Raw genomic sequence first — 17,852 nt, forward strand, 5'->3', positions numbered from 1 at the left:
GGGAGGTGGGCCAGAGGAAGACCTAGGCCTGGGTCTGCAGCAGGACAGGGCACACTCCTAGACGGATGGCATTTCTGGGGGAACTGGGCGATGGAGAAGCTCAATCTGAGTGCCCAGTTCTTGGACCTCTTCTCTCTGACTATATTTACTCTGTCTTACCCAAACTCTCATCTAGGCTCATGACTTCAAGTGCTACCTATTCACTCATGACTCCCAAGTTTTTCCTCTTGCTTGAACCGTCTCTCTTCATACTCCAGACGCGAACGCCGAACTTAACACTTCCACTTAGATGTCTAATAGGTTTGGAAAGCTTAACATGTCAAAAAACAAGATCATGATCTTCCCCCTAAAACTTGTATTTCTCCAAGATACAATGGCAATTCCATTTTTCCAGGAACTCGGGTAAAAAACTGGATGTCATCATTGACTGTTATTTTTCTTTCTCTTAATTCCTCACTCAATATATCTAGATCACCACAGCCAACTCCTCCTACCTTGACACCTTCATTCCTGGCCTGCATTATTGCTGTAGCGTCCTGTCTGTTGTCCTCACTTTCATGCCTACTGAACTGTTGGTCTGATCCTTTGTAAAACACGTCCGATGATGTCCCTCCTTTGCTTAAGCCTTTCAATGGCTTCCCATCTCTCTCGGAATAAAAACCAAAGCCCTCACGATGACTTACTGCCTTCCTTCCCTCTGTGACCTCATCTTCTATCACTCTCCCCTCATTCACTCCCCTCCGGCCACACTTGCCTCTTGCTGTTGCTGAAACATCTAAGCATGCTCTCCTCGGGAATTTTGCAGTTGCTCTTCCCTTTGCCTGAACCCTTCTCCCCCAGATAGCCAATTGGCTTGCTTCCTCACCTTCTTCAGGCTTTTGCTCAAATGTCACCCGAGTGAGTTTTGCCTTGACCATTCTATTCAGAATTGCAACCCCTATTCCCAGCTCCCTTTCCAGCGTTCCTTATCTCACTAGCACCTACCAGCATCTGATATGCCATATATTTTACTTGTCACCTACATAGCCGCAGCACCTGTAACACTCAAGTGTTGGAAGGAGTTGGGTTAAGTGGGTGAATGAACGAACTAATGAAGCAGGCCGGGGCTCTGCCTCTGTTCCTCAGTCACTTCCAGGCAGAGGTCGGCAGAGCAGCAGCCCAAGAGGCCGCCGGTGGCAAGGCGAGAAGAGCTGAGGCCCCCGAGCCTCGGCTGCGGACCAGGTTGCCTCTCGGGCGCGGGCCTCAGAGAGGAGGGCGAGGGCGGGGGCGGGGACGGGGCGGAGCGGAACCGGGGGCCTGCGCCTTAAAGCTCGCTGCGCTCGCCGGTCCTCCGCCTGCCGCGCGCCACCCGCCCAGCTTCCTCCTCCGTGCTTGTCCCAGTCCGTGCTCTCTGCCGCTCTCGCCATGGCCGCGCTCACCCAGAACCCGCAGTTCAAGAAGCTGCAGGCATGGTACCACGAGCACGGCTCTGACCTCAACTTGCGCCGCCTTTTCGAAGGAGACAAGGACCGCTTTAACCACTTCAGGTGCGCGCGCGGGGCCAGGGGCGGGGCGCGGACGTGCCGGACCCGGAGGCGGCGCGCGGGGTCCGGCTGTGCAGGGCCTGGACCGGGAGGGCTGGGCGGCGGTCCCCGGGGGCCCCTGGCTACGGATCTGGGCGCAGGCCCAGGCCGCGCTTCGTCCTTGACGCCTCCTTGAAGCAGGTTTCCGGGTGCTCGCCGGAGGTCTCGGCGCCCCGGCAGCTTCGTCATGGATTGGGCCTCTCTGCCGCTTCCCCTCCACGGGAACATTTCTCTCCCCTCCTCCTCCACCAGCCCCTGCCGTTTGAAGCAGGCCATCCCTCCGCGGTTGTGAGCAAGGGCCCTCGCCGACGCAGCAGGCTCAGAAGGGCTGCCCCCTTCCACTCGGTCCTGGCCGAGAGTGTGCTCGGGACCTTCTGCAGGGTGCGGTCAGGGTGGGACCGGCCCGGGGGATTTGCGGGGAGCCGCGATGGAAGGGTGGAGAGGTGGGGCCGTGATTCCTGCCCAGGAGGCTAGGTCCGGAGACCCATGAACGACCAGGAAAGGAGAAAATCTTGGGGGTCGGGAATGGTCACTGGCACAGGGGTTCGGGAGGGGAGGTCTGTGGCTCCAGACTGGAAGTCCCTGATGGTCAGCCCTGTCATTTGGGTCCTTCCCTGAGTAAGTTGAGTCGCAGAGTGGAAGCTCTGGGAGGGAATTGTCACTCTCTGGCCTAGGCAGGGGCAGCGCACCCAGCTCTGTCTTCTCATCCCCCAGCTCAGTTTTAGCAGAGGAAAGGCTCCTCACCAGGGGTCTGCATCTTGCCCTGTGCTGCTGCTGCAGGTCGGCTTGGGGGGGGCGGACAGGTGACAGACGACACCACTGTGCTGGCCAGCTGAGGCTTGTTTGGATTTGGCACAGGGAGGATTTTTTTTTTGGAAGCATCTCTGATCAGGGATCAGGCTGGGGTGTGGTCAGCCACTTCTGCCATCTTTCTGCAGCTTGAACCTCAACACCAACCATGGGCGTATTCTGTTGGATTACTCCAAGAACCTTGTGACGGAGGCTGTGATGCAGATGCTGGTGGACCTGGTAATGTTCTGCATGGGGAGGCTTGACCCGTGACCCATGGTGTTGTGGACGAGCTGGGCTACTGGCGTCCTCAGGTCCTTGAGCATCTTTACTTCCCCCTCTTAGTGGATCTCAGTAGTTGCCCCTGTGCCCCTGCCCCTGGCTCAGGTTCTGGCCAGCATCCCAGGGGACTCAGTGCCTGATGTCTGAGCAGACCCTTCCCAGGCAGTGGGGGAGGGCACCAGTCTGCAGCCATTTGTCAGCCCCACCGGGGGCTGCACCAAGCCTTGTGCTTGGGGCCTTGGACTCCTGGTGGCCAGCGTGGGTGGGACCAGGCCTCAGTGTATTCTCTTCTCAGGCCAAGTCCAGGGGTGTGGAGGCTGCTCGGGAACGCATGTTCAATGGTGAGAAGATCAACTTCACCGAGGTGAGCAGGCAGACTCCGTATACCCTCCACAGCCTCTTCCTTCCCTTTGGGGTTCGTCTGACTGTTAGCAGCATCACCCTGTGTCCGTACCCCTCCTCTTAGGCAATGCTTTTGCTTAACCAGGGGCCTGAAGGCCTATTTCCTCAAGCAAGTTGCACAGCCTTGGGGTGTGTCTTCCCCGAGACTGCAGTCTAGGTCTGGTGGCATGGAATGGCTCCCGGTGTCTGCCTGGGGACAGCATCTCTCAAGGCTGCAGGGAGAGGGCTTCTCAAGGCATGCTCAGAGAAGTTAACTCTGATCCTTGCTACAGGTTTTGTCAGTGAAAAGAAGACTCATGTCAAAATCAACCTCCTCAGTGGGAGGAGTCAACAGGAAGCTGTGGCAAGACCAGGCCTTGGCCACCCTGTGCCTGAATCGCCGTGGAACCCTGTAGGCATAAGAATCACTGAGCACTCAGAGTGTCATCCTCATGATGTTATCCTCGTTTTACACATGAGGAACCTGTAACTCAGAGGTCAAGTCACTTATCCAGTGTCATTCTGTAAGTGGCAGAGCCACTATTCAAACACCCCTGTCTTTCACTGCTGGGCTAGGCTGAGAGACGGCAATCAAGGAGGGCTTCCTGGAGTGGTGGATTTGTCTACAGAATGTGGCACAGGAGTGAGGTTGGGCGGGGTGAAGGCAGTGTGGCATGAAGCCCTCCACCTTAGTGAGCCTCTCCCTGCGTTGGAGTCCTGAGATCATCCCTTCCTGTCCCCCTGGAGTCTCAGACCTGTTTCTTTCAAGGACTCATCTGATGCCTCCAGCTTGATGGGACTGTTGCTCTCACTTGATAAGGCCAGCCGCCTGGAGCCTATCGCAGACTTAGGGTCTGGTTTGGTTTCCAGTAGTGGGTGTGATGGGATGCTTGGTGAGGGAAGCTTGAGTTGCCTGATTTGCTCCACTTCCAAAGGGCCAGGGACACTTTTCAAAAGGTGCCAACAAACACCGTGTACTTTCACCAGAAAGATGGGACTGGGCTTCATGAGCCTTGGTCCTCTGTAGCCAGTCATTGCTTGTCTCTGACCTGTGTTGTCACCAGTGTGCCTTTTCTCATGCTGTTCAGCTTTCCTTGACTTTTCACGCCCTGAACGTCTTTGGGTCGTTGGGGCCTGTCCCAGGCCTGTTCCGGTCTCCCTCCCCTTGCGACTGTCTGCAGCACGTAAGGGAGCGGCACACGCCTTGCCTTCCCTCTAGGACCTGGAGTGGCCCCTATCTGCATGAGCACACAGTGGGTTTTGAGTATGAGACCATGGTACTAGCAGACCTTAGGGCCTGCGTGTCCAGTGGATAAAGGGCTGAGCTGACTCTTGGGGCCACACTGCATCATGCCCAGCTGGGAGTGTGGCTGCCCTGGGGTGGAGGCCTTCACGCGCTGACTCTCGTCCCCAGGATCGGGCAGTGCTGCATGTGGCCCTTCGGAACCGGTCAAACACACCCATTTTGGTGGATGGCAAGGATGTGATGCCAGAGGTCAACAGGGTCCTGGAGAAGATAAAGTCTTTCTGCCACGTAAGAAGCTGCTGGGCTGGACTTGCCCTTGGCCGTGTGTGTGTGCTTGTAGTTGGGAATCTGGGGATCCTGATGGGCCGCCCTTCCACGCTCCTTGGAGAGGACCCCAGCCCTCAATGCAGCCTGAGGTGGCGGTGGTCTCTGTGACAGCTGGCCATGGAGCCTCTGCTAAGGCAGGAAGTTCCCTGACCCTGTTCTCAGGGAACCCACCACTGGCAGCAGTAGAGCAGCCTCTTTCCTGAGCTCTGACGCCTGTGGGCTCACGGTGACAGTCTGGCCAGGACAGGGTTCTGAAAAGAAAAGTGAGGCCCTTGAGGGATGGGATAGTCGGGGAGAGACTTGCTTTTTCTAACCTCTTTAGTCCTGTGCCCTTATTGTCTAGTCTAGAACTAGACGAGATTTAAAATGGAAAATTTTCTTGACCACACCCCAGCCAGCTCTCCAGAGGCAGCTTTTATAATGTTTACTGTAAATCTTCCAAAAGTTTCCTATGCATGTGCTAGCATGTCTGTCGTCTCTTCTTTGAAACACGGGCACACGCGTACACACACATGCAGCTTGTCCCTGTGTCAGCATTAATGCACACAACTGTGCTTCCTTTTCCTGTGTGGGGGTGTAGGGGTTGCCCCAGAGACCAGCTAGAGATTTCCCCACATCACCTGCCATTGCCTCAGTGTCTACCGCACGGTGATTCTGCAAGAGTTGGTGGATGTCCTCAAGCCTGGAGTACAAGGGTGATGTCTGTGGGCTGGACGGTTTGCGTGGCCGTGTGCATGTCTGTACGTGTGGGTTACGCGTGTCTGTACGCGTGCTCTGGGAGTGATAATCTAGGCTCTAGTCAGCTGGTCCCTGAGAGCAGTGTCCCCCACGTGTGGCTGGTCATCTTCAGACCTGAAACGGCAGGAGGTGATCTGGGCATCCATCCTAGAGGCTAGGCAGGCAAGTGAGTGGGACTTTGCAGGGTGAGGAAGGCTTGGGTTCCTGATGAGAATCTGGATTCCAGAATGTCCCTTAAGAGTGGTTGGTGTTTGTGATGGGCTTTGGATGGGATGTAGGGTTGGGCATTTCCAGACATCTGCTGTGAGTGGCAGAACTGATGTGTCTCGGAAGCACGGTGCTCTGTTTGATCAGCCCTTGTGTGCTCGGGCATGCCATGTGGAGAGTGTGTGGCACTGGTCGTCTGGGAAGCTGTTTCCAGGAAAGCCCTCCCTTATAGCTGGCTGCTGGATACCTGACTCAGACTGATGGGCTATTTATAGTTCAGAATAGCTGCCGAATAGCAGCAATTCCATGGTAAGGAACACTCCCCATGGCTGTGCTCTCAGGAGTTCGCCAAGATTGGGTGAGGATGTTCACCATGACCTTGATTGTCACGGCAAAAACCGAAAACAGCCTCACCTCGTTTATCAGAGGATTGACCAGTAAAGTCAGTGTATGTTCATAAACCGTAGTCCTGGGCACCATCAGGAGTTAGGGAGCTACAGTTGTATTGACCTGCTATGCTGTTCAGGACATACTGTGAAGTTGAAAAAGGAAGTTGCAGAACGGGTGTGTTTTTGTAAGACTCCCTATCTGGTTAAATAAAGGGTGTATGTAGTAATAGTAAAGATACACAAAGTTTCCCCTCTAGGATGCTTTATTATAACAAAACTCATGGTGAGATTGATTGTTGAAAAGCTGAGCAACTTATTTTCTGTATTGATGGAAAATTGCTCATGGCAGGTGATTATTATCTAAAAGAAATAAAGTTACTCGGTCTTACTGGTTTGGGGAAAGCCACGTATACTAGTTTCCTATCGGTGCGTAACAAATAACTCCAGAATTGAGCAGCTGGAAACAGCAGTCAGCGTTTCTGTTGACTGGTTCTGGCTCAGGTCTCATAAGGTTGTAGTCAAGATGTTGGCCCAAGGTTACATCCATCTGAAGGCTTGATGGGGGATGGAGGATCTGCACTCAAGATGGCTCACTAGCAATTAGTGCTGACATTTGGGAGGCTTTAGTTCCTTACCTTGTGGACCTCTCTACAGGTTGAATGTCCTCATGCCAAGGTAGCTGATTTTTCCCAGAGTGACTGATCCAGGAGAGAGCAAGGCAGAGTGCTTCAACATCTTTTAATACCTTGAGGTAGCATCAGAAGTTACTCTTTCATTTCTGTAATAGCCTGTTGGTTGTACAGGTCAATTCTGATCAAAGTGGGAAGGGACTACACAAGAACATGAATGCAGTGCCAGGAGGTGAGGATAGCTGGGAACCATCTTAGAATTTGGTTATCGTAGTCTGCCTACTGGCTCCCAGTGATTCATCATGTTCCTTCCACATGCAAAATACCCTGTTCTCTTTCTCTTAAGGCCATATGCCATTACCATATCAGCTAGAAGTGAAGAACCTCATAATCTAAATTAGATACAGATATATCTGTATTTTCTTTAATACAGCTTAAATACAGTTCCTTTTGATCTGAAGATATGTGAATTAAGTAGACAAGTTATTTATCCCTTACACACCCAACATACAATGGTGAGATAGGCATAGGATAACTTCCTTTTCAAAAAGGAAGGAAAGTGGAAGGCACACAGGAAACATTGGTCCAAAGCAGTTCTGAAATTGAGCAGGACACGTGTTGGCAATTGCTTGGTTAGGACTCAAGGCCTGGGGATTGTTCCTCAAGGCTATTGGCTTTGCCCTTAGTCATCCTTTTTACATGAAAGGTAGTCTGTGTTTGTAATTGCCTAGTGTTTTCAGCCTGCTTACTGCCTATAGAAATGTAGGTTTTTAAAGATCTCTTCTCTGGGACTTCCCTGGCGGTTCAGCGGTTAAGACTCTGCACTTCCAACGCAGGAGTGCGCAGGTTTGATCCCTGGTTGGGGAACTAAGATCACACATATACAAGCCACGGCCTAAAACATAAAAAATATTAAAGATCTCTTTTCCTTTTTTATTTTTATTATTATTATTTTTTTGGCCATGCTGCGTGTCATGTGGAATCTTAGTTCCCAGACCAGGGCTCAAACCTGCGCCCTCCTGCATTGGAAGTGCAAGTCTTAACCACTGGACCACCAGGGAAGTCCCAGAGATCTCTTTTCCTTTTGTAATATCTCTGTCACTTTCAATCCAAGCTGGTAGTGTTTCTGACAATTCAGTTATCTTAAAAACTTTGTGGGTCTCCTGTGAAGCTTACTGGGGGTGGGGGGTTCACTCCATTAGACAAAAGCTATACCCACAAATTTTTTCAAGGTAAGTCCTTTCCTACAATTGCTTCTAAGACCACAGAGATAGTACTTTTAAGCTTTTTGGAAACCTTACCTTCAGCCAAAATATTCTCTGTGTTAGCACCTTAGTTCTTTCTGAGGTCTTAACAAAGGATTTTACAGCTATATTCTCTGCTTTACCTCTTGAAGCTTTTCTTACAGTGCCTTGGATTTGAACTTTGCCGAAGATCCATCTCCTAATTTCAGCATCAGTTATTTTCTGGAGAGGCTGGGAATTTTCAAATCCAACGATTCCTGGCCTTTTTTTGTTTAAAAGTTCTTCATTAAGCTTATTTCTCTCCTCTTGTATTTTATTGTAAGCAGTAAGAAGCCAGGTAGTTCCTATAACACAGCCTGAAAATCTCTATAGCTAGATCATCCAGATCATAATAGATACATCTTTTACTTTCCCCATTAATGCAGGCAACGGTGTTATTAAATTTTCTTTCACTACATAACAAAGATTCTTTTTCCTACAATTTTCAGTAGTGTTTTCGTCCCACTTCTTGAAATCTATACCAGCAGCCCCCTCGAGGACCATTAAACCTCTGCTAACAGTCTCTTCCAATGTTTTTTAGGCTTTCACTAACTCTCCTCAAGGCTCTTTTAGCTTTTACCCATATTTTTATTTTTTTATTTTAAAAAAATATTTATTTATTTATTTTGGCTCTGCCGGATCTTAGTTGTGGCACGTGGGATCTTTTTAGTTGCGGCATGCGGGATCTTAGTTGTGACATGCGGACTCTTAGTTGCAGCCTGCATGTGGGATCTAGTTCACCAACCAGGGATTGAATCCGGGCCCCCTGCACTGGGAGCACGGAGTCTTACCCATTGGACCAGGGAAGTCCCTACCCATATTTTTAGATTTTTGTTATGGTAGTACTCTACTTGTGGCACCAAAGTCTGCATTAGTTATTTATCATTATATAACAAATTCCACCCAAACTTGGCTTAAAATAGCAGTAAACATTTACTATCTCACATGGTTTCTGTGGATCAGAAATTGAGGCTTAACTGGTTGGTCTTGGTTTGGGGGTCTCTCTTGAGGTTGTACTCAAGATGTCGGCCAGGGCTGTAGTTATCTGAAGGTTTGCTGGGTTCTCGAGGATTCTCTTCCAAGGCAGTTCCTATTCATGGATGGTGAGTTGGCATTGGCTGTTGGAAGAAGGCCTCTGTTCCTCACCACACTGGCTTCTTCATACAACTGAGTCTTCTCATAACATAGTAGATGGCCTCCCCAAGAGTGAGCTATCCAAGAGAGCAAGGCAGAAGCTGCATGGTCTTTCCTGACCCAGCTTCTGAAGTCACACTCCATCATCTTTGCAGTGTCCTAATGGGTGCATAGTGAGCCCTGTACAGCGTGGGGGACCCTGTAGGGATGTGAATACTGGGAGGCAAGAATCCCTGGGGTCCATGTGGAGCTTGGCTGCATGTATGTCATTTCTGTCCCTGGCACGGACCAGTCACAGTAGTTGACACTCCACATCTCTTGGCCTCTGTCGTGTTAGGTTCTGCTGGAAGTTCGCTCTTGTTTTGCAGATTCTGACAATGTTGCTGTGAGGTGGGGATGTCACCCCGCTTACTAATGATGAGAAAAAGGGTCTAGCTGGGGCTGAGTGTGGCAAGGATGTGGCACTGTGTCTCAGTAGGCCTCTGATAGGGCCTGGAAGTTGGGACTGAGGTGTAGGGATACAGCAGTAATGATGCATTTGAGCAGCAGGTTATACTCAGGGGTCCGGGCTGATTACATCTCCCTGCTCTGTGCCAGCGTGTCCGGAGTGGTGAATGGAAGGGGTACTCAGGCAAGCCCATCACGGATGTCATCAACATCGGCATCGGCGGCTCTGACCTGGTAAGGAGGGGGCTGCCTTGGGATGGGGGAGGAGGGGTTCCATCCAGGGCCTTGGTTTCTCCAGAGATGGGACCTGGCTGTTCTCACCTCTCGTGGGATTTCTGATGCTGCGTCTCCCCACAGGGACCCCTCATGGTGACTGAAGCCCTCAAGCCATACTCTTCAGAAGGTCCCCGGGTCTGGTTTGTCTCCAACATCGATGGGACCCACATTGCCAAAACACTGGCCGCCCTGAAGCCTGAGTCCTCCCTGTTCATCATCGCCTCCAAGGTACGGCCCTCAGACCCGGCCTGACTCCCAACCCTGTGTGTGTTGGGGTGTGAGGGGGGGTGGATGCTTTGCCACTGCCCTGGACTCTGGACCCTCCCAGCTGCTCTGAATGAGCCATGCTTTGTGGATCAGGTGGGCACAGCTGCCCTCAGACTGTTCCTTATCTGGTGGCAAAAACAGTTTACCTGATGAAAGCCTGAACTGGTCCGTATGAGCCTTCATCTTAGGCCCACCCACTCACTTCACTGAATGTGCGCTCAGCCTGGGACCGTTCCCATCTTTCTCAGAGATCTGTCTCTAATGTCTGCTCCTTTCTGATCCCAGAGCCATGCCCAGATAATGTAAGCATTTTGTTTTTTTGTCATCATCTATGCCCTGTTTACTCGTATCCATGCACATTAAATATTAAGAATTTCATCTGAGTTCTGAGATACAGCCTAGTCTGGGCTGAAGGGAGCCCCAGGTGTGTCCACAGCTGCTCTCCTGGAGGATGCTCTGGCCTTTGACCTGTGGTGGGGTGGCGGGGGCGGAGGGTGGGCTCTGGGCAGGTGGAGGTGTAGCTCTTACTAGCGTTTCCCCTTTCTCTGTCTGTGAAGTCCTGGAATTACAGGATGACGTTGCTACTTCCAGGCCCCTGCCCCAGACACAGTCACTGATCGTGGCTTTGTGGACATGTGGGTGGGGGTGATGGGGAGTGACTCACACCTGCATGCACTGCTCCGTGTGGTAACTGGGCACCCACACGGCCTCCGCTGCTGAGCTCTGGCTCTGGGCCGTACCGACCTTGGCTGGGGACCGACTCCTTTACTCTCTGCTTGCAGACCTTCACCACCCAGGAGACCATCACCAACGCAGAGACAGCAAAGGAGTGGTTTCTCCTGTCGGCCAAGGATGTGAGTGCTGGGTGGGCAGTGGGCAGTGTGCAGGCTGGGAAGGACAGGGTGGGCCTGCCCGTCAGCCTGCGTGGCCACGCTTAGCCCTGTAGCCCTATGGCAGCAGGAGGCATCCTCTCTGGTTAAGATATTTGGCTTTGGGACTTCCCTGATGGTCCAGTGGGTAAGGCTCTGTGCTCCCAATGCGTGGGGCCTCCGGTTCGATCCCTGGTCAGGGAACTAGATCCCGCATGCATGCCGCAACGAAGATCCTGCATGTTGCAACTAAGACCCCGTGCAGCCAAAATAAATAAATATTTAGAAAAAAAAAAAAAAAAAAGATATTTGGCTTTGCAAGCCCAGACAAGCCAAATGTGGCAGACCCTGCTCTAACTGCTGAGGGCCGTTTCCTTAAGGCCACTGGCCCTATGGAATCCTCTCTACCCCTGGCCCCTCCAGCTTTACAGGGGAGACACCCTGGGCCTTGTGTGCCTGTGAGGTAGGCTGGGCTGCCTGGCCTGTGACCCCTCTGTCCTCTCCATCTTGACATGGGGCTCCTCCGACAGCCTCCGAACCGAGGACTGGGAGCAGTGGGTCCCCCCCGGGGCCTTGGTTTCTCCAGAGATGGCAGGGTTACTGCCCCTGGGGGGCCCCTGGATGGGTGTGGTATAACTTGGCTCATCTCTTGCAGCCTTCCGCAGTCTCGAAGCACTTTGTTGCCCTGTCTACCAACACTGTAAGTGCCCATGAGGGTTCCCATACTACCTCCCTGGGAGGGCCCAGGCCAGGTCAGGGTCATGGCCTTTCCGAATACATCAGCTGAGGTGTGTTTCACAGGTTCAGGGGTCTTGGCTCAGCTGGTGGGGTAGAAGGGTTGGTTGCCTGTGAGGGATGTGAGTTGCAAACCATCCTTACCTTTTCTGCAAGGCAGACAAACCTCTGCTGCTCCAGCAAGGGGTTTGCAGTCAGTGGGATCACATTAACCCCACCCATCTCCCGGGCCTGGCTGATGGCCACAACATTCCACACATGTGACCTCCCCTGGCCTCTGCCACTGGCCTCTCCCCAGATGGGATATGCTGGGTACGGGTGGGGGATGCATCCCATTTCTCACATAAGGACGTTAAGCCCCAGTGAAGGGGTGTGACTTGTCACCCAGTGATTGCATGAGTCAGTGATGCCGGGATTAGAACACGGGACTAGAACATGGTTACCCACCTGCCAGTTCCTCCTGGCCCCGGGTTGTGCAAGGTAGGGTCAGGGGCGTGTCAGCGGGCAGGGCGGGGCTGTGCTGCAGGGGTCACCAGGAAGGCAGACCTGGCTGAGCACTTGCTGTGTGGTGGGCTTTGTGCTGGGCAGTCTGAGCCGGAACCACACCCGGGTCCTCTTGACTCCACTCCTTCCGTGTCACCCCCACCCCCACCCATGCCTGCAGTGCTGACTTGCCTGTGGGGGGAGACAGAAGGACATCTTAAGGCTGGCCAACCACAGTGCCACTGTCCACCTTCTGGGGGTAGAGCTCAGACTGGTCAGTGGGGCGTCTCCTGTAGGGTCTAGGCAAGGGTTGCTGACCCTGTCTGCCCAGGGGATAGAATAGGATCGCTCATTCCCTGAAGGCTTCCTGGGGTGCGGTCACCATCCCAGTATTGGAAGGGCTGGGCAGGTGTCCGGGCTGTATGTTTCCTGGCCTGGGAGGTTGCCCCTGCCCGTGCTCAGTTGTTTCCCAGAGGTCCCAGGGGGTCTGGTCCAGGAGGTGGTCTTGCAGAACAGTGTGTGGGCCAGGTCCTCAGGGTGGGTGTGCAGCCCCTCTCAGCAGGAGGGGTTTGTAAGCACTGGGCCACGGGTGTGCTGGACGTGAGCTGGCCTGGCATCTGGCTCTGGGGGTGGGTGGCTCCTGGTCCCGCCTGGACTCGCAGGTGGCTCCAGCGCAGCCCCAGTGGTGGCACGACTCTTCATGCCCTGGAGCTCCTGTTTCTGTGCCGCTAACCCAGGCTTCCTTCCTTCTCTTTCCCTTTGCCCTTTTTAGGCCAAAGTGAAGGAGTTTGGAATTGACCCTCAAAACATGTTCGAGTTCTGGGACGTAAGTAAAGGCGCCTCCCCGTGGTGGGTGAATCGTGTGTCCTTTGCCAAGTCAAGCCGCAGATGAGGGGCCCATAAGGTCAGGTCAATATTTATTGAGCACCTGCTGCATGCCTGCAGCAGGCAGGAGGCCCTCAGAGAGGCTTGTGGGGCAGGAACAGCTTTGCTCAGTCAGGATGAGGGCTCCACCCCCACCGAGGGCGGGCTTGCAAGGCCAGGGTGGCATTCCCCTGGGTGGGGTAACCGGAGCCACCCCTGTCCCCCTCGCTAAGCTGAGGTTGTGAGTTATTCTCAGTGATGACCTTTCTCTGAACTACAGCCGCAACCTGTAAAGACCAAAGGGCAGGGTGAGGCGGGAGGTGTGACTGGGCAGGCCTGGAAAGGAGCCGCAGGGGCAGCTGGAGGGTGGCAGAGAGGAGGTGCCTGGGTGGGGCCGCTGGGCAGCTCGCGAAGCCAGCGTTGCCTAGTGGCAGAGCTGCGGGCCACTCTAGTGACAGGCGGTCACGCAGACTCATCTCTGCTAGAGCCACAGCTGGTGCCAAGCAGTGAGCAGGAGCTCTCCTTGCAGCTTGCCTGAGTGCAGCCGTGGTGTGAGAAGGGCTCGGGTCGCAGAATGCAGGGAAGGCTTGCGGGGCAGAGATGCGGTGCGGGGAGTGGCGTGGGTGCCTTGAATGCAGTGGGTGTGGCTCTAACACATGACTTCGGCAGGTGTACCTAAGAGGGCATCGTCCGGTTGGGGATTTTCCCAGTGGGGCTGTTTCCAGGCCTTTATACTGGAAGCTCTCTCCTTGGGGGCAGCATCTGAAGATGTAACTTCCTTTGAAAGCTCTAAAGGCCTGGAGTCTGGGAGAGAATTACGCCCTCACACCCTAAGGCATCTTTTGTGTGTAATGAGTTAACCTCTTTCTAGAATGGGACTAGTTATGTACCATCCTTGGAAGAATTGAGAAGAGTCACTCAAATCCTTTTCTGCGTCCTGTGGCTCAGATGAGGATCCCTGGTCGAGAGAGACTGTGCAGCTTCTAACAAATGTTGCATGCCTGTTAAACGAGGGGAGGCACCACCCTCCTCCTTTCCGGGATCTGGAGCCTGAGCAGGTGGTGGTCAGGGACACGTGGGGGCTCCTGCTAGCCAAGGAGCCCAGCGCAGCGGGGCTGTGTCGCAGCCTGGCTCGTCATTGCCTGTAACCACCCGGCCTGCAGAGATGAGTTGGGGTGTGGCTTAGAGACAGACCTGGGTCTCCCAGGTAAGGCCTAGGAATGACAGTTGGGCACAAGAACATGGGGCTGGGGCTGGGGCTGGCTAGTGAGGCCCGAGCGGCCAGGGTGGGCACAGTGGAGGCCTCTGCGGCCAGTCCAGACATACCTGGAAGGACCTGCCTGGGTCGCTAAGGATGTATATTGGTGAATTGAGAAGGTGACATCTGAGGAGCCAGGGACAGGAACGGGTGAAATTTCTGGACCCAGGGCCTCTCAGGTGAGAGAGAGGAGCCACAATAGATACAGGGATGTTGCTCTGGCTCTGAGGTAAGATCTGAAGAGTCCAGTCTGGCGTAGGTATGTGTAAGCGGTGAGGCCTGGTCAGCTGTGGCCAGCCACGGGGCAGCCTTGTGTGTCGGGATCAGGCAGTCAGCACGCATTACTGGAGAGCTAATTTTGGCCGGTGATGTCTGAAGAGGAGCCAGGACAGGTACAGGTGGTATCTGAAGAGGAGGCACCAGGACAGGTAAAGGTACAGGTGAGGTCTGTGAATTCTGGAAGAATTCAAATATTTATTCTATCAAGTGGAGTCTGAGGAGCCAAAATTAGGTACATGTTCTTTTTTTTTTTTTTTTTTTTAATTTATTTTTGGCTGCGTTGGGTCTTCGGTGCTGCACACAGGCTTTCTCTAGTTGTGGCAAGCGGGGGCTACTCTTCGTTGCAGTGCGCGGGCTTCTCATTGTGGTGGCTTCTCTTGTGGAGCACGGGCTCTAGGCGCGTGGACTTCGGTAGTTGTGGCACGCGGGCTCAGTAGTTGCATCTCGCGGGCTTTAGAGCGCAGGCTCAGTAGTTGTGCCGCACGGGCTTAGTTGCTCCGCAGCACGTGGGATCTTCCCAGACCAGGGCTCGAACCCGTGTCCCCTGCATTGGCAGGCAGATTCTTAACCACTGCGCCACCAGGGAAGCCCAGGTACATGTTCTTAAACCTGGATCTGTGGGTTCAGGATAGGTGTATACATTGGGATCTCTGACTGGCTCTGAACAGTGAGCATCAGGTAGTGAGTGGGTGGCTGATCACTCAAGTGAGGCGTTTAGAACTCAGGATTAGGCAAGCGTAGGTAAGTCCCCTGTGTAGATCTCAGCATCCTGACCAGGTGTGACGGCCAGAGCTCAGGGTGTTGTAGAGGCCCCTGAGGTTCCATAACCAGCCCAAGACGTGGTCAGTGGCATTGGGGTCTGGCTGGGTTGGGGTATGAGGTGCCCAGATGAGGAAGAGTTAGGAATGTACCTGGTTATAAAAGGTAAGGACTGGGGAGTTGGGACAGGTGAAGAACAGACAGGTGAACCAACCTAGGAGCCACATCGCTAAGGTGCATTGTGAGAGGCTTATGGTAGACAAAGGTCTAAAGACAAAGGTCTCTAGAAGTGTCAGAGGCCCAAGTCACTCAGACACTGTTTGGCACCAGTGGACTCTCGCCAGGCTTCCCTCAGGCTGAGATGAGCAGCCAGGGATCTGTCAGGTCTCTGGGAAGAGCCTGTTCAGGTTAGGTTTGTATAGTGGGGTCTGCCGGCATGGTCTGTAAAGCCACATCTGCTTGAGGTCTCAGAAGCTGGAATCAGACAAGGTGTGTATAACTAGGTGTCTTAGGGGAGGCCTGAGGAGCCAAGATCAGGCACATCTGGACAGAAGCGTGTTGGTCAGGTAAGGACACTAAAACCAAAGGTAGGCAGAGACAGAGCTGAGTCTGACAGGTGGGACTAGAAATCCAGGATCGGGTCCAGGTCAGAACCGTGTCCTCAGGTGTTGTCCAAGCAGTTCTGGTGACGCTCAGGGTGATGGTCCTGGAGATGGTCCTGCGTCCCCTGGGAAAGGACTGAAAAGCTGGAGTCGGGCAAAGAGATGGAGCGCTGCTTCCATCCATCTGGAAGGTTCATGAATTCTGGGTCTGTCTCAGGTACACAGAGCAGGCCTGTCAGGTAAGGTTTGAGGAGTTGAGGTGAGATACAGGCTTGTACTTTTGGTTCTTGAACAGGTAAGGTCTGAGCTGCTGAGGCCAGTCCCTGGTTTGTGTTCCAGATTTGAGGAGCTGAGGTCCAGCACTGGGAGATAGAACTGAGTTTTTCAGGTAAAATCTGTAAAGCCAAAGGTAAGCCAGAAGTAGGTTGAAAAGCCATGTTTAGGTTCATTAAACTCTGTCCCACAGTTGAGGTCAGGCACAGGTAGGTAGAACAGATCTGTCAGGTGAGCCCTGAGGAGCCAGGGTTGGGTTCATCTAGAAAGACCTGGATCTCTTAGATGATCTCTGAGAATATGAAGTGAAGACAGGTGGATAGAGGTAGGTGTCTCAGGTGAGATCTTGGGAGCCGGGACTGGGCACAGGTGAGTAGACCTGCATCTCTCAGGTAAGGTCAGGATAGGTAGGTAGAACTGCATCTCTGCCTGTCTTGTAGAGATGTCTTATGAAGTTGAAGAGTTGTGGCCAGGCACAGGTATGTGCAATTGAGTTTCTCATGTAAGGTCTGTGGAGTCTGCATCTGGTACAGGTTTCATCCTTGGGTCTGTCAGAGTGAGTTAAGCACAGGTGGGTAGAGCACGGTCTGTCAGGTAAAGTCTGTGGAGCAAGTTCAGGAAACTGGGTCTGTCCAGTGAAATCTCAGAAGTCACAGCCAAGTCCAGGTAAGAAGAACCAAATGTCTTAGATGACGTTTGGCGAGCTGAGATGAGGTACATGTAAACAGAGCTAGCCTGCCGGGGCAGTCTCAGGAGCCAGGAACAAGCACAGGTAGGCAGAGGTGGCTCACCATGTGCAGTTTGAGGATCCAAGGTCGTGCACAGGTAGGCAGAGCTGGCCGTCCAGCTGCAATCTCAGAAGCCAGGCTCAGTCACAAGTAGGTAGAACTGACTTGCCACATGTGGTCTTAGGTAAGCAGAGCTGGTCCACTAGGTACAGTGTAAGGTGTCAGGTTGGTAGAACTGGTCTTCTGGGTATCGTCTGAGGAGCCAGGGTCAAGCACAGGTAAGCAGAGCTGGTCTGCTAGATATGGTCTGAGGAGTCAGGGTCATGTACAGGTGGGTAGAGCTGGTCCGCTAGGTATGGTCTGAGGACCCAGGGTCAAGTACAGGTAGGTAGAGCTGTTTGGCTAGGTATGGTCTGAGGACCCAGGGTCAAGTACAGGTAGGTAGAGCTGTTTGGCTAGGTATGGTCTGAGGACCCAGAGTCAAGTACACGTAGGTAGAGCTGGCCCACTAGGTGCAGTCTCAGGACCCAGGGTCATGTACAGGTAGGCAGAGCTGGTCTGCTAGGTATGGTCTGAGGAGCCAGGGTCATGTACAGGTGGGTAGAGCTGGTCCGCTAGGTATGGTCTGAGGATCCAGTGTCAAGCACAGGTAGGCAGAGCTGGTCTGTCAGGTATGGTCTGAGGGTCCAGAGTTGTGTACAGGTAGGCAGAGCTGGTCCACTAGGTATAGTCTGAGGATCCAGGGTCATGTACAGGTAGGCAGAACTGGTCTTTCAGGTATGGTCTGAGGGTCCAGAGTTGTGTACAGGTAGGAAGAGCTGGTCTACTAGCTATGGTCTGAGGATCCAGGGTCAAGCACAGGTAGGCAGAGTGGGTCCACTAAGTATGTTTTAAGGATCCAGGGTCATGTACAGGTAGTCAGAGCTGTTTGGCTAGGTATGGTCTGAGGATCCAGGGTCAAGCACAGGTAGGCAGAGCTGGTCCACTAGGTATGATCCGAGGATCCAGGGTCATGTACAGGTAGGCAGAGCTGGTCCACTGGGTA

At 53.2% G+C, this 17,852-nt stretch overlaps 1 protein-coding gene across 1 annotated transcript in view; it reads left to right on the forward strand.

The window, feature by feature from the left end:
• The first annotated feature begins 1,317 nt into the window (after positions 1 to 1,317).
• Positions 1,318 to 17,852, forward strand: part of GPI (glucose-6-phosphate isomerase) — a 25,311-nt gene continuing 8,776 nt past the window's right edge. Inside the window, exons 1-9 of the mRNA XM_029242478.1 lie at positions 1,318 to 1,526; positions 2,501 to 2,591; positions 2,929 to 2,997; positions 4,429 to 4,548; positions 9,565 to 9,648; positions 9,772 to 9,918; positions 10,740 to 10,811; positions 11,482 to 11,526; positions 12,817 to 12,870. Coding sequence (XP_029098311.1) covers positions 1,405 to 1,526; positions 2,501 to 2,591; positions 2,929 to 2,997; positions 4,429 to 4,548; positions 9,565 to 9,648; positions 9,772 to 9,918; positions 10,740 to 10,811; positions 11,482 to 11,526; positions 12,817 to 12,870 — 804 coding nt within the window. The 5' untranslated portion in view covers positions 1,318 to 1,404. The remainder of the gene's footprint in view (positions 1,527 to 2,500; positions 2,592 to 2,928; positions 2,998 to 4,428; positions 4,549 to 9,564; positions 9,649 to 9,771; positions 9,919 to 10,739; positions 10,812 to 11,481; positions 11,527 to 12,816; positions 12,871 to 17,852) is intronic.

The sequence above is a fragment of the Monodon monoceros genome, unplaced genomic scaffold, assembly GCF_005190385.1.
Source record: "Monodon monoceros isolate NGI ecotype Baffin Bay Population unplaced genomic scaffold, NGI_Narwhal_1 Super_Scaffold_10, whole genome shotgun sequence".
Lineage (NCBI taxonomy): Eukaryota > Metazoa > Chordata > Mammalia > Artiodactyla > Monodontidae > Monodon > Monodon monoceros.